The sequence below is a fragment of the Xenopus tropicalis genome, chromosome 8 (genome assembly GCF_000004195.4).
Source record: "Xenopus tropicalis strain Nigerian chromosome 8, UCB_Xtro_10.0, whole genome shotgun sequence".
In the NCBI taxonomy this organism is placed as follows: domain Eukaryota; kingdom Metazoa; phylum Chordata; class Amphibia; order Anura; family Pipidae; genus Xenopus; species Xenopus tropicalis.
Window position 1 is genome coordinate 9,453,941 of NC_030684.2, and position 16,767 is coordinate 9,470,707.

A 16,767-nucleotide genomic window follows, 5' to 3' on the forward strand; every position below is an offset into this window, starting at 1 on the left:
GGCTCAATGGCACTCTGCAGCTCCAACCCGGCCCAAGGAAAGTCTCCCATAGGGCTCAATGGCACTCTGCAGCTCCAACCCGGCCCAAGGAAAGCCTCCCATAGGGTTCAATGGCACTCTGCAGCTCCAACCTGGCCCAAGGAAAGTCTCCCATAGGCTCAATGGCACTCTGCAGCTCCAACCCGGCCCAAGGAAAGTCTCCCATAGGGCTCAATGGCACTCTGCAGCTCCCAACCTGGCCCAAGGAAAGCCTCCCATAGGGCTCAATGGCACTCTGCAGCTCCAACCCGGCCCAAGGAAAAGTCTCCCATAGGGCTCAATGGCACTCTGCAGCTCCAACCCGGCCCAAGGAAAGCCTCCCATAGGGCTCAATGGCACTCTGCAGCTCCAACCCGGCCCAAGGAAAGTCTCCCATAGGGCTCAATGGCACTCTGCAGCTCCAACCCGGCCCAAGGAAAGTCTCCCATAGGGCTCAATGGCACTCTGCAGCTCCAACCCGGCCCAAGGAAAGTCTCCCATAGGGCTCAATGGCACTCTGCAGCTCCAACCCGGCCCAAGGAAAGTCTCCCAAAGTACGAAATTGTTGCGCAAGGTACGAAATTGACGCTCAGTACGAAAAAGACGCATTCGGACCATTCGTATGTTAAAAAATGTGCCAAAATGGACGATCATGGTTTGATTCCTGTGGTAACTCCTTGCGACCATGAAGCTAATCCAGAGGTGGGCCAAGTATTCTAAAGCAATACTACTTGGCCTGGTACCCTGCTAGAACGTCCCCCACCCGCTTCTGCCCCTTCTTCTGCTTCGCTTGTCGATCACTCGCTCCTTCATTACCTCACTGGTCACTCACTCTCTATATTGTGCCCTAAGCACCTGTTCTGCTGCTTTCCCATAGCTCTTGCCCTCCGCCAATTGCATTAAATCTTATTGGCAGGAAATATTAGATTGTGCGGTGTCGATGGCAATGAGCTACTGTGGCTAAAAACGCTAGCGTTACAGCTTTGCAGCATAAAAAATATCCTTATTTCAGCACACCGCCGCAATACTCGTTCATCTTTGAAGAAAAGGCCCATCAAAATTTAAAGACTTTGCCCTCCCTCCATAAAGGTTTTGGCTGGCATTTAAAGATGCACTGAATCTTGCGGCAATTCTCGGGAAACAAACAGGCCCGACGGCTCCTGGCATCCCGTTCCCCTCTCGGCTTTGTCTTTGGAATGAGATAACAAGCATTTTTATAACTCTGTCTGCAAATCATCTTGGCTATGAAGAGAAACAGGCGCCATCATAAATCCAGACAACCCCTCATAACGCAACACAAATAGATATCTGCAGGCAGCCGCGGCTAAACAAATGAAAGACCCAGGACGGCTACGGAGAAATACAAGGCGTGAGAAACGTCAACACGGAGCAGATATTCAGAAATATGGCCGATTATCTCCTTCATGTGTGCTTCTGGAGGTCAGCCTATCTTACGCCATTAATAACCAGTTGAACCGACTCCGTACAACAGAGGACATGAAAAGAGCCCAAGACGGATCATTTGTTTAACGGGCCGCTGCCAAGAAACAAACAACCGCCAATAGAAAGAACATTGAGCTCTGGGAAGGGAACTTGCTCTTTGTGCACAACTTTGGGAACCAAAAGCGTTTTCGGTTTGTCACCGTAGCCTGGCGAAATGATTTCTCTTTGTGCATGAATTGTTTGGGCACTGGAGGGCGGGGGGGGTTCGGTGGCTCGTGCAGAGCAGAAACCGTGTCCATTCAATGGATTGAAGATTGGCCGGCTTTTGTGCAAAGTTCTGCTAGGTAATAAGATGCTTCCAAGTGATCATTCCTCTATCCGACCGCGCCGCTAACGGAATACTCAGAAGAGATGGAGCACAAATTATATTTCACAAGACAGTATGACTAATGAAGAGACAAAAAGCTGTGCACCCATATGCGTGCCTGGAATTCATATGTGCTGTATAAGGAAAAGGAATATGAAAGATGGAGGGGGGGAAATGTGCTGTTAGTGAGATGAGAAGATCTCTAATTTGTTGTTGAGGATGGAGGAGAACAATGTAACAGTGGCAGGAAAAGCAAAAGGATTATCAGTTGCTGAAAAGAACATATGTCCCATGCTGTCAGGCTATCTATCATTTCTATCCAATTATCTGCATCTATTTATCTCTCTCTATATCTGTCTACAGATGGAGCAACGGCTTAGCATTCATCCCAGCTGATAATTATCTAGTTAAATGGAGTGACATGATGGGACACGGTAAACCATTTGAGCCAGATTTCTAAATAAAATGTGCTTCATCTGCCTATCTATAATTATCTGCATCCATCTATTGATCGAAAAACGACTTATCTACGGAATGCATTCATTCTAACTAAAAAACGAGATTAAACGGTCTGATCTATATCTCTATAGCTATCAGTCTATCTACAGATGGAGCAAAAGCACAGCATGTCTCAGCATTCTTTCCAGTTGATAACAATCTAGTTAAATGGAATGACAATGATGGGACACGGTGACCCATCTAAACCAAATGTCTAAATAAAACTTGCTCCATCTGTCTGTCTTTTATCTATTTGTGATTATCTGCATCCATCTATTGATTCAATATCAATTTATCTGCAGACTGGATTCATACCAATTGAATAAAGTGATAATGATAAATTTAAATCCCTATCTGTATATATCTATTGATCTAATGCCTATAGCTAACTTTCTATCTAAAGATGGAGCCGCGGCAAAACTTGTTTCAGCATTCATTCCAATTGACAAATTCCAAGTACACGGTGAACAAAAAGTCTACATAAAACTTGATCCATCCATATCTATTTGTCCATCCAACCATCTATCTACCTTCTCCATCTATTGATTTATATCTACAGCTATATTTCTATCTATAGATGGAGCACCGGCACAACATGTGTCAGCATTCAACTGAAAAGGGTTTGATAATGAGCTAGTTAAATTGAGTGATAATATATGGTGAACAAAAAGTCTACATAAAACTTGCTCCATCCACATATCTATTTATCCAACCAACCATTTGTTTAAGTGAATGACAACTGAAAAGCATGTCATTATGACCTGATGGGACCTGGTGAGCCATTTCAGCCATTTGCCCAAATAAAACTTGCTCCATCTGTATTTATCTGTCCAACTGTATCCATCTCAATTCTTCCGTACCTTCACCTTCTTGCTCAACAGTGACCATCTTGCTGTAGTGTCTAAATTCTTCCGTACTTTCACCTTCTTGCTCAACAGTAACCATCTTGCCCCACTATCTCAATTCTCCCATACTTTCACCTCCTTACTCAACAGTGACCATCTTGCTGTACTGTCTCAATTCTTCCGTACTTTCACCTTCTTGCTCAACAGTGACCATCTTGCCCCACTATCTCAATTCTCCCATACTTTCACCTCCTTACTCAACAGTGACCATCTTGCCCCACTATCTCAATTCTTCTGTACTTTCACCTTCTTGCTCAACAGTGACCATCTTGCCCCACTATCTCAATTCTTCCGTACTTTTAATTCTTCCTTACTTTCACCTTCTTGCTCAACAGTGACCATCTTGCCCCACTATCTCAATTCTTCCGTACTTTCATCTTCTTGCTCAACAGTGAACATCTTGCTGTACTGTCTCAATTCTTCTGTACTTTCACGTTCTTGCTCAACAGTGACCATCTTGCCCCACTATCTCAATTCTTCCATACTTTCACCTCCTTACTCAACAGTGACCATCTTGCCCCACTATCTCAATTCTTCCATACTTTCACCTCCTTACTCAACAGTGACCATCTTGCCCCACTATCTCAATTCTTCCATACTTTCACCTTCTTGCTCAACAGTGACCATCTTGCCCCACTATCTCAATTCTTCCATACTTTCACCTTCTTGCTCAACAGTGACCATCTTGCCCCACTATCTCAATTCTTCCGTACTTTCATCTTCTTACTCAACAGTGACCATCTTGCCCTACTATCTCATTTCTTCTATATTGTTGGCATAAAATGTTACCTACTATCCCCCGTTTTCCTACCAACAACTGTTGCTCTGCGGGGCCCAGGGCAGTCACGACTTGAATGCTCTGGTGCAGTCACAAAACTGATGTATCAGCAGGAACGTTAGACCTTTAGAGAATAATATTCTGTTAAACATGGACTAACAAGTATTCTTTCAGGGTTATACATGTATTCCTAATGGAAAGAAATCTGCATTTCCTGACTAGCGGCTCTGATGATCAATATTTTATGTCTGTGATGGCAGCAGGGCTGTTTACTGCCAGGTTCGTTAATGTTAAGAGGCACTGCTGATAATTTATACAAATGTGAACCTGACTACGTATTCGGTGTGTGGCAGAAGGAATAAAACAAAAGAGAGAGAGAGATTCCAGGAACCACGATGCTGACGGCCCATCTACTCAAACTGATTTCACGCTTGGGAAAGCTTTATACCTCTAACAGGCATTCTTCAATTTGTTTATTGTATTTGCTTCTGTCCCCTCTATAAATGGGCTATTCCGTGCTTATATTTGGCGAGATTTAATCCTTATACAAGATTACTTTTTTCCCTTGCTGGACATGTCACTTAATGGGGAAAGGGTGACCTTTCAGGGATGGCTAGTTCCCTTTCACATCATTTTCCTTCCTCTAGATCTGAGCTTCTTAACGATGTGACCCCCCCAATGCCACGAGTGATTTCCATAGCAGTCCCCCCACCCCACACATGAGCATACTGTACATTTACAGAAGACACGGGCCAATCCAGCAGTGGCCAGACATTTTGCACGGCAAAGGAACACGGAAGAAGAGGTCAGGTATGAGCTAATTGAATGTATCTCTCTAATTAACCAGGGTGAGGGTCACCACCCCTACGTCTAGAGGAGTATTCTGGATACATCTCTGGCCAAATCACTTAAATCAAGTTTATGAAGACACCATTTATATTATGACTGTGAATACTGATTAAGTTAAGGTAAATCACATTATGCCCATGGAAGCCAACGTAAAGCTAGACATCCATGATGATCCACTAGGTCATATTGGGAACATCTGATTATTTGCCCCCCCTACCAACCCTACCCTACCAGTAGGGAATGCTGACGTTAGGGATTGGAGTGGGGCTTAGAATTACAACTTAATATCCAAAATGGCTTAAGGTGCCCATACACGTTAAGATTCGCTCGTTTGGTGAGATCCCCAAGCGAGCGGATCTTCAACCGATATCCCCACCTACGGGTGGGAGATATCAGGGAACGTGTAGGCTAATTCGATGCTGGCCCTGGGGCCAAACGATCAAATTATATTGGCGGCAATGGGGCAATCGAGCCGACATTGGTCCCCGATCCGACTGAATCTTTTAACCTGGCCGATCGATATCTGGCCGATTTCAGGCCAGATATCAGTCGGGCATGCCCCTCATTTCTGCCCCAACGCGGGCGAATAAGCTGCCGAATCGGTCCAAGGGACCCATAACACCCTCTGTTAAGAAGAAGAACCACGACCAACAGGGATTTTCCAGGTAACCCCGTGGGCCAATCCGATCCTGGGTATATGTTAGGGTACTGATAGTACAGTCCTGTGCGGAATCAATTTTTGAGACCTGGACCCGCAATGCACATTTTTACTCACTTTGACCCACTAGCCGACCCAACCCGACCAGCAACTGCCTTATCCGCAACCCGTCCACGACCAGCTGACTGAGATCCCCAAGCGAGCGGATCTTCAACCGATATCCCCACCTATGGGTGGGCGATATCGGGGAGTGTGTAGGCTAATTCGATCCTGGCCCTGGGGCCAAACAATCAAATTATATTGGCGGCAATGTGGCAGTCGAGCCGATGCGGTCCCCGCTCCGACTGAATCTTTTAACCTGGCCGATTGATATCTGGCCAATTTCAGGCCAGATATTGGTCGGGCAGGCCCCTCGTTTCTGCCCCTACATGGCCCGATAAGCTGCCGAATCGGTCTAAGGGACTGATATCGGAAGCTACAATTGGTCCGTGTATGGGGACCTTTAGACAGACAGTATATGTGCCCAACCAGACCTCTAGGAGCTTCCCCATGACCCTGCCATTGCCAACAAACTCTGTTAAGGAGAAGAACCACGACCAATGGGGATTTTCCAGGTAACCCAGTGGGCCAATCCAACCCTGGGTATATGTTAAGGTACTGAGAGTAGAATCAATTTTTAAGACCCAGACCCGGAATGCACATTTTTACTCACTTTGACCCGCTACCCGTCAAGCAACTGCCTTATCCGCAACCCGTCCACGACCTGCTGACTACCATTAAACAGGAAGTGCTGTTGCTGCAAACTGGACGTGACATCATCAGAAGTGGACGGGAGTAGAAAATGAGTAAGATAATGATAATATAGATAATATAAGAAATATAGACAAGACCTGCAACTGAAAATCCTACCCGCAGCCCGCAGGGTACCCACTGCAGGACTCTAATTGGGAGTTGAATGTGAGTGCTTTATATAATTAGGTTTCCCGAGCACGCACGGAACAGTCTGGAAACTCACAGTGTAAGTAGGACATGGCTCTGTTCCAGGGCCACTCAGCAGGTTAGGCACTTCATTTAGATATATGAACTAGAGTAATGGCACCCAGAGCGATTAAATATTGTTACGGATACAGGGGATCCCTGGGAAGACAAAATAAAATTCTAGCTGCTGGGTCTAAAGAACGTAGCTATGGCCATTGCCCCTGGAGAGAGTATATTTCAACGTTCAGATACGAAATGGATGGAGTCAAAGGGCAAGCTCAAACAGTGGCCAAAGATTCATACCCTACAGCCAAAATGGCTGCCCAACTATTGCCCGATTGATAAGATTAACCCAATTAACTCACAAAGTAGGTGGCCAAAGATTCATACCCTACAGCCATAAAACAATAAAGGTGGCAATACACTGGCCAATAACAGCTGTTGACTCGGCTTTACCAGACCAAGTTGGCGGCTTATTGGCCCCTGTATGGTACCTCCCAAAATGGCTGCCCAACTATTGCCTGATTGATAAGACTAACCCAATTATCTCACAAAGTAGGTGGCCAAAGAATCATACCCTACAGCCATAAACAAATAAAGTTGGCAATACACTGGCCAATAACAGCAGTTGACTTGGCTTCACCAGACCAAGCTGACGGCTTATTGGCCCCTGCATGGTACCTCCCAAAATGGCTGCCCAACTATTGCCCGATTGATAAGATTAACCCAATTATCTCACTAAGTAGGTGGCCAAAGAATCATACCCTACAGCCATAAATGAATAGTTTATACATTGGCCATACATTGACCAATAAAAGCTGTTGACTTGACTTTACCAGACCAAGTTGGCGGCTTATTGGCCCCTGTATGGTACCTCCCAAAATGGCTGCCCAACTATTGCCCGATTGATAAGATTAACCCAATTATCTCACAAAGTAGGTGGCCAAAGAATCATGCCCTACAGCCATAAACACATAAATACATTGACCAATAAAAACTGTTGACTCGGCTTTACCAGACCAAGTTGGCGGCTTATTGGCCCCTGTATGGTACCTCCCAAAATGGCTGCCCAACTATTGCCCGATTGATAAGATTAACCCAATTATCTCACTAAGTAGGTGGCCAAAGAATCATACCCTACAGCCATAAATGAATAGTTTATACATTGGCCATACATTGACCAATAAAAGCTGTTGACTTGACTTTACCAGACCAAGTTGGCGGCTTATTGGCCCCTGTATGGTACCTCCCAAAATGGCTGCCCAACTATTGCCCGATTGATAAGATTAACCCAATTATCTCACAAAGTAGGTGGCCAAAGAATCATACCCTACAGCCATAAACACATAAATACATTGACCAATAAAAACTGTTGACTCGGCTTTACCAGACCAAGTTGAAAGCTTATTGGTCCCTGTATGGTACCTCCCAAAATGGCTGCCCAACTACTGCCAGATTGAAAAGATTAACCCAATTATCTCACAAAGTAAGTGGCCAAAGAATCATACCCTACTGCCATAAACCAATAGTTTATACATTGGCAATACATTGACCAATAAAAGCTGTTGACTTGACTTTACCAGACCAAGTTGGCGGCTTATTGGCCCCTGTATGGTACCTCCCAAAATGGCTGCCCAACTACTGCCCGATTGATAAGATTAACTCAATTATCTCACAAAGTAGGTGCCCAATTATTGCCCGATTGATAAGATTAACCCAATTATCTCACAGTAGATGGCCAAATGGGTCAAAGATTGAGGCCCACAAGTGGATCTATCACGTATATGGAGCTTTAATGGCCGCCGGACTTCCAGCTGTTCTGCACTGGGAATCGGGATACTTCTAATAAACTCTTTATCCTCCGAGGCTGAATCTAAAAGGCAATACAGCTTCTTTATTTGCTTTATTTTGGTTGATTTTTCTCCCCATCTCCCGGCTAATTAGCGATATTAAGCAGGGACTGGAATATTTCATTTCTGCACAACAGGAAAACACATTATCAGCGCTGGAAGGAAAGGCACGGTAATCACAAACATCTTCAAAAAGGCATTTAAAATGAATAAAACTTCTCCGTAATGTACGAGCCATCCAATTAAGAACCAGTGGAACGGCGCTCGGCTCGTAGCTGGGAGTGGGGCCGGCCCACTTTTTCCGGGCAAATCTTAGATTTATTAAGCTAAGAGACTCTAGCAGGATCCGCCGGCCTGACAAATGTAACAATACAGGGCTCATTTGTGTAGAAGTTTAACTCTGTAACTTGATCATCTGGTTTATATAAAGGTACTAATGTCTAGTGTCTAATAGGATGATCATAGTTTTATGGTATCTCTCTGTACAGGCTATGAGCAAACTTAGGGGGCTGTTCCTGCTGAAATGTGCTTAGTACAGGGGAATCCCTATGTGCCATAGTTTTATGGTATCTCTCTGTACAGGCTATGAGCAAACTTAGGGGGCTGTTCCTGCTGAATTGTGCTTAGTACAGGGGAATCCCTATGTGCCATAGTTTTATGGTATCTCTCTGTACAGGCTATGAGCAAACTTAGGGGGCTGTTCCTGCTGAATTGTGCTTAGTACAGGGGAATCCCTATGTGCCATAGTTTTATGGTATCTCTCTGTACAGGCTATGAGCAAACTTAGGGGGCTGTTCCTGCTGAATTGTGCTTAGTACAGGGGAATCTCTATGTGCCATAGTTTTATGGTATCTCTCTGTACAGGCTATGGGCAAACTTAGGGAGCTGTTCCTGCTGAATTGTGCTTAGTACAGGGGAATCCCTATGCTGCCATAGTTTTATGGTATCTCTCTGTACAGGCTATGAGCAAACTTAGGGGGCTGTTTCTGCTGAATTGTGCTTAGTACAGGGGAATCCCTATGTGCCATAGTTTTATGGTATCTCTCTGTACAGGCTATGGGCAAACTTAGGGGGCTGTTCCTGCTGAATTGTGCTTAGTACAGGGGAATCCCTATGTGCCATAGTTTCATGGTATCTCTCTGTACAGGCTATGAGCAAATTAGGGGGCTGTTCCTGCTGAATTGTGCTTAGTACAGGGGAATCCCTATGCTGCCATAGTTTTATGGTATCTCTCTGTACAGGCTATGAGCAAACTTAGGGGGCTGTTCCTGCTGAATTGTGCTTAGTACAGGGGAATCCCTATGTGCCATAGTTTTATGGTATCTCTCTGTACAGGCTATGGGCAAACTTAGGGGGCTGTTCCTGCTGAATTGTGCTTAGTACAGGGGAATCCCTATGTGCCATACTTTTATGGTATCTCTCTGTACAGGCTATGAGCAAACTTAGGGGGCTGTTCCTGCTGAATTGTGCTTAGTACAGGGGAATCCCTATGTGCCATACTTTTATGGTATCTCTCTGTACAGGCTATGAGCAAACTTAGGGGGCTGTTCCTGCTGAATTGTGCTTAGTACAGGGGAATCCCTATGTGCCATACTTTTATGGTATCTCTCTGTACAGGCTATGAGCAAACTTAGGGGGCTGTTCCTGCTGAATTGTGCTTAGTACAGGGGAATCCCTATGTGCCATAGTTTTATGGTATCTCTCTGTACAGGCTATGGGCAAACTTAGGGGGCTGTTCCTACTGAATTGTGCTTAGTACAGGGGAATCCCTATGTGCCATAGTTTTATGGTATCTCTCTGTACAGGCTATGAGCAAACTTAGGGGGCTGTTCCTGCTGAATTGTGCTTAGTACAGTGGAATCCCTATGTGCCATAGTTTTATGGTATCTCTCTGTACAGGCTATGGGCAAACTTAGGGGGCTGTTCCTGCTGAATTGTGCTTAGTACAGGGGAATCCCTATGTGCCATAGTTTTATGGTATCTCTCTGTACAGGCTATGAGCAAACTTAGGGGGCTGTTCCTGCTGAATTGTGCTTAGTACAGGGGAATCCCTATGTGCCATAGTTTTATGGTATCTCTCTGTACAGACTATGAGCAAATTAGGGGGCTGTTCCTGCTGAATTGTGCTTAGTACAGGGGAATCCCTATGCTGCCATAGTTTTATGGTATCTCTCTGTACAGGCTATGGGCAAACTTAGGGGGCTGTTCCTGCTGAATTGTGCTTAGTACAGGGGAATCCCTATGTGCCATAGTTTTATGGTATCTCTCTGTACAGGCTATGAGCAAACTTAGGGGGCTGTTCCTGCTGAATTGTGCTTAGTACAGGGGAATCCCTATGTGCCATAGTTTTATGGTATCTCTCTGTACAGGCTATGAGCAAACTTAGGGGGCTGTTCCTGCTGAATTGTGCTTAGTACAAGGGAATCCCTATGTGCCATAGTTTTATGGTATCTCTCTGTACAGGCTATGGGCAAACTTAGGGGGCTGTTCCTGCTGAATTGTGCTTAGTACAGGGGAATCCCTATGTGCCATAGTTTTATGGTATCTCTCTGTACAGGCTATGAGCAAACTTAGGGGGCTGTTCCTGCTGAATTGTGCTTAGTACAGGAGAATCCCTATGCTGCCATAGTTTTATGGTATCTCTCTGTACAGGCTATGGGCAAACTTAGGGGGCTGTTCCTGCTGAATTGTGCTTAGTACAGGGGAATCCCTATGCTGCCATAGTTTTATGGTATCTCTCTGTACAGGCTATCAGCAAACTTAGGGGGCTGTTCCTGCTGAATTGTGCTTAGTACAGGGGAATCCCTATGTGCCATAGTTTTATGGTATCTCTCTGTACAGGCTATGAGCAAATTAAGGGGCTGTTCCTGCTGAATTGTGCTTAGTACAGGGGAATCCCTATGTGCCATAGTTTTATGGTATCTCTCTGTACAGGCTATGAACAAACTTAGGGGGCTGTTCCTGCTTAATTGTGCTTAGTACAGGGGAATCCCTATGTGCCATAGTGTTATGGTAGCTCTCTGTACAGGCTATGAGCAAACTTAGGGGGCTGTTCCTGCTGAATTGTGCTTAGTACAAGGGAATCCCTATGTGCCATAGTTTTATGGTATCTCTCTGTACAGACTATGGGCAAACTTAGGGGGCTGTTCCTGCTGAATTGTGCTTAGTACAGGGGAATCCCTATGTGCCATAGTTTTATGGTATCTCTCTGTACAGGCTATGGGCAAACTTAGGGGGCTGTTCCTGCTGAATTGTGCTTAGTACAGGGGAATCCCTATGTGCCATAGTTTTATGGTATCTCTCTGTACAGGTTATGAGCAAACTTAGGGGGCTGTTCCTGCTGAATTGTGCTTAGTACAGGGGAATCCCTATGTGCCATAGTTTTATGGTATCTCTCTGTACAGGCTATGAGATAAAAGAGTTAAACAAATGCCATGATATATTTGAGACTATTTGGGATGAGCAGTATGAGCCGCAGGACCCTCGGGGAGGGGGGATTACAGACTATTACCGTATGCCTGGCTGTTTCTATAGAAGCCTCCCTTGCAGCTATACAATTCAAGGCGCCAGAGAAACGCAGCGAAGGGATCTTAATTTTCTTATCACATATAATTGCAAACGAGATTTTAGGAAAGTGAATCTGCGAGGGACCAGGGGAGGTATCGCTGCTACTGGCTCCCTGGGCGAGGATCCCCTGGCACATTGTAATAAAATCACAGGAAAGCAGATTATCCCCTGACAAGATCTATAAGAGCTGAATTTGTGCTCTGGAGAGAGGGGGCTGCGTTATCTCATCACGGGATAATCTCATTATATGGGATCTCTCAGCCAAAACTTCTCCGAGATTTGATTTTTTCCATTAACAAAGGATTCTGGGATTTTTTCCAGATCAAATTGTGGGGCAGTTTAACAAGTTAGGGGGGACCTCTTCCTAAATCAGCATCTTTTTCTCCCTGAGCTTATTGTGTGCCCAGAACATTCCTTCTCTGTATATTTGTATTTATACATATGGGTAGGGGGTGCCATAGTGTTTCCCTTAGACAGTACAGTATGGGGGTACAGCTTATTGTGTGCCCAGAACATTCCTTCTCTGTATATTTGTATTTATACATATGGGTAGGGGGTGCCATAGTGTTTCCCTTAGACAGTACAGTATGGGGGTACAGCTTATTGTGTACCCAGAACATTCCTTCTCTGTATATTTGTATTTATACATATGGGAGGGAGGTGCCATAGTGTTTCCCTTAGACAGTACAGTATGGGGGTACAGCTTATTGTGTGCCCAGAACATTCCTTCTCTGTATATTTGTATTTATACATATGGGAGGGAGGTGCCATAGTGTTTCCCTTAGACAGTACAGTATGAGGGTACAGCTTATTGTGTGCCCAGAACATTCCTTCTCTGTATATTTGTATTTATACATATGGGAGGGAGGTGCCATAGTGTTTCCCTTAGACAGTACAGTATGGGGGTACAGCTTATTGTGTGCCCAGAACATTCCTTCTCTGTATATTTGTATTTATACATATGGGTAGGGGGTGCCATAGTGTTTCCCTTAGACAGTACAGTATGGGGGTACAGCTTATTGTGTGCCCAGAACATTCCTTCTCTGTATATGTGTGGTTCCCCTTCATGGAAGCATAGGATGGTCTATAAGAGTTAATATATGCCAACTAACGGTGCCCTATGCCAAAAGCAAACAAGGGAGATGGTTAAATCTAATACAGATGGAGGTTTTTGTGCCTGTGTTTCAAGGACTCGCCGTTTCCCCAGCTGACAAGGTGAATGTGGAATCCTTCGCAGTTTATTACTAGAGTATGTATCAGGCAAGTACTTGACTGCAGCAATGTACGGCCGGGGCTGTTGTAAATGATTGCACCGGCATGGCAACCGATTCATCCCAACGAGCTATTATTCTGGGCACGACGAGCGCTCATAGATTCTGTGTATCCATTAGGGGTACAATAGCTCCTGCTTTATTCGCCTTCATAAAATACAGGGGCCTCACTCATGCAGAGCGGGAGTAATCTGGTACGGGGATGAGAAGACTCACATTGCAGCCATGGACTAGAGTCCCCAAGGGGGTTAGTACCCAAAACAACAATGGTAGGTAGGGGGTAGGAGTTAGACTACGGGTCACAAAATACATTTCTCCCCCTACCTTTCCACCTGCCTGGATGATACTGCTTCATGATGATGGGGAGAGACATCAAGGGTTGTGTAGGGTTGGGCAGCTGGTCCAACCAGGTAAAAATGTGTAGTTCACCCTACATGTCTTTCCTGTGGACGTCCCACCAGAACATGGATGTTTCTCACAACGAGAGCTAAATGTTCACACTGTAAGTGATCTCGGCAGCCTTCTCTGCTCTGGAACCAAGAGGATATTCATGTTAAAGTGGAGAAACCATCCCTAAACAGAGGCGGGGGCCTTCGACACCATCTGTCCGCTACATACAATGCTGCTCTAACATCTGTACCCCGGCAGTTTCAGAACTCTTCACACATCCATTCATGCAACTCTAACAAGTCGAAGAGTTGCATGATACGTTGGTAATCCTCTCAAAGTAACCCCACAGCATTCCCAACCTCTGTGAGTTTCAGCTGTCACCTCTCTGAAGAGTTACAAAGTGCAGGTAAAAATGTGGGTGGCAGATCCAGGTTCACCCTATACGTCTTTCCTGTGACCGTCCCACCAGAACGTGGATGTTTCTCACAGCGAGAGCTACATGTTCACACTGTAAGTGATCTCGGTAGTCTTCTCTACTCGGAAACAAGTCCAGGTGTTTCTAGTATAAATAAATCTAAAGCAACTGGACTTGCTAAGTCATCATTGAAGATGTTTCACTACTCATCTGAGCAGCTTCTTTAGTTCAACTGAAAATAGCAACGTCCACATTTTGGACAATGAAGACCGCTGGTTTGAAAGAGGTGTAAAAAAGGCTATTCATGTTAAAGTGGAGAAACCATTCCTAAACAGAGGCGGGGGCCTTCGACACCATCTGTCTGCTACATACAATGCTGCTCTAACATCTGTACCCCGGCAGTTTCAGAACTCTTCACACATCCATTCATGCAACTCTAACAAGTAACACCTGTTTCGAAGAGTTGCATGATACGTTGGTAATCCTTTCAAAGTAACCCCACAGCATTCACACCTTTGTTCAGGTGTCATCTTTCTGAAGAGTTACAAAGTGCAGGTAAAAATGTGGGTGGCAGGTCCAAGTTCACCCTACACGTCTTTTCAGTGGACGTCCCACCAGAATGTGGATGTTTCTCACAGCGAGAGCTACATGTTCACACTGTAAGTGATCTCGGCAGCCTTCTCTGCTCTGGAATCAAGTCCAGGTGTCTAATATAAATAAATCTAAAGCAACTGGACCTGTTAAGTCATCACTGAAGACATTTCACTACTCATCCGAGCAGCTTCTTCAGTTCAACTGAAAAAAGCAACGTCCAAATTTTGGACAAAGAAGACCTCTGGTTTGAAAGAGGTGTAAAAGAGGTTATTCATGTTAAAGTGGAGAAACCATCCCTAAACAGAGGTGGGGGCCTTTGACACCATCTGTCCACTACATACAATGCTGTTCTAACATCTGTACCCCGGCAGTTTCAGAACTCTTCACACATCCTGAGGACTTCCCATACCAGTCAGTTGAACTGAAGAAGCTGCTCGGATGAGTAGTGAAACATCTTCAATGATTACTTAGCAAGTCCAGTTGCTTTAGATTTATTTATACTAGATGTACCATGACCTGGATGAATGAAAATCTTCAGAGTCAAGTCTGGGTGTTGCTTAAAGGGGAACTTAACACCAGAGAACCAACAGGATTTAATATATATTAATAAAGTTGGCTTGCACTGACAGTCTGGATCAACCAGACACAAAGAGTAGTTCAGGAAATCACACTGTGTGTTTGAAGGCAAAGGGCAAGGCATCTATAGACATATAAGGTACCAGGGCAGAAGAAGCATAAGCTGCTCATATGTTTTCACAGCCTTAACATAAACTTGAAGCTTTGAAGTTCTGCGGAATGTTCTCTCCATCACATTAATACGCGGAACACTTGGGTCTTTTCTAAACACGGAATGTTTCTGTTCCGAGGGAGAAATGATTGTACCACCCAGTTGAGGATGCTCTGGAAACCTGCAACTGCAACTCTTCAGCCTCGACAGGAGAAAGTCCGTCCCTGCGTAAAATCAATCCTCTTGCACGTACGTAGTCGAAGCTAAGCGAATGGTTCTGTTTCTCTGGCTCTATTTCTTCTCATATAGGAATGAGAAAAGGCCATGGTGTAGTCATACAAGGAATATGGCTGAGTTGGCAGAAGAGCCCACTGTGAGTTTTCCTAGAGGTATCCCAGTGGGCCTGTTCATCACTGGGTTCAAGACCCCCCACCTTTGAGCCCCACTTAGCTAGTAGTAAAACTGCAGATACATGAAGAGGTGGTGGAAATAGTCATTCCTTAATTACAATGAAACAAAGACAACATTTTCCCCCAAATCTCATTCTAAGCTATGACCCCCCTACCACTGCTGTTCTGGGCCTATTTGGTGGCACGGCAGCCCCACAGTTTGGGAAATTATTACTTTTTATTACTTATCTTTCTGCTCAGGCGCTCTCTTATTCATCTTCCAGTCTCTCAGTCAAACCACTGCCAGGTTACTAGGGTAAACTGGGTCCTAGCAACATCCTGCCCACTGTCTCTTTCAGCTCTTGCCATCAGGGAAGAGATATAGCGTAATGAAAGCTAAGACAAATCGGTTGAGGAATAGCTTTTGTCCAAAAGCTATTATGGCCCTAAATATGAATTATATTGATAATATATATGAAATATATATAAAATGTAGCTGTATGTTGGTATTCTGCTATTATGCCTTCCACATTGAGTTGTTTACTATGTGACAATGATAATACAGATATATTCTATTCTTCTATTCTATTAATGGCTGTCGAAGTTCCAAATCAGATATCTGGAAATATATGGATTCTGGCCGATGCCAGGGGGGGGGGCAATTAGGGCCTTTGTGTAATTGAAATGCCAGGGCCTATTTTTGATCCTAGGCCTGCTGGAGATCTAAATAGATGTATACAGGTATGGGATCCCTTATCCGGAAACCCGTTATCCAGAAAGTTCCAAATTACGTAATGCCTGTCTCCCATAGACTCCATTTTAATCAAATAATTCAGATTTTTAAAAAGGATTTCCTTTTCCCTATTGGGTTTATTTCATGGTTAAATGATTCCCTTTTCTCTGTAATAATAAAACAATACCTGTACTTGATCCCAACTAAGATATAATTACCCCTTATTGGGGGCAGAACAGTCCTATTGGGTTTATTTCATGGTTAAATGATTCCCTTTTCTCTGTAATAATAAAACAGTACCTGTACTTGATCCCAACTAAGATATAATTACCCCTTA

At 44.5% G+C, this 16,767-nt stretch overlaps 1 protein-coding gene across 2 annotated transcripts in view; it reads right to left on the reverse strand.

Moving 5' to 3' along the window:
- ttll11 (tubulin tyrosine ligase like11) overlaps positions 1 to 16,767 on the reverse strand; it is a 125,663-nt gene that overhangs the window by 47,644 nt on the left and 61,252 nt on the right. Inside the window, exon 7 of one of the 2 annotated variants that reach the window (XM_031891618.1) lies at positions 8,307 to 8,470. The exons of the other annotated variant lie outside the window; for it this stretch is intronic. Within the exon in view, the coding sequence (XP_031747478.1) occupies positions 8,431 to 8,470 (40 nt within the window). The 3' untranslated portion in view covers positions 8,307 to 8,430. Of the gene's footprint in view, positions 1 to 8,306; positions 8,471 to 16,767 lie in introns of those variants that run through there. 2 annotated transcript variants of the gene reach the window in all.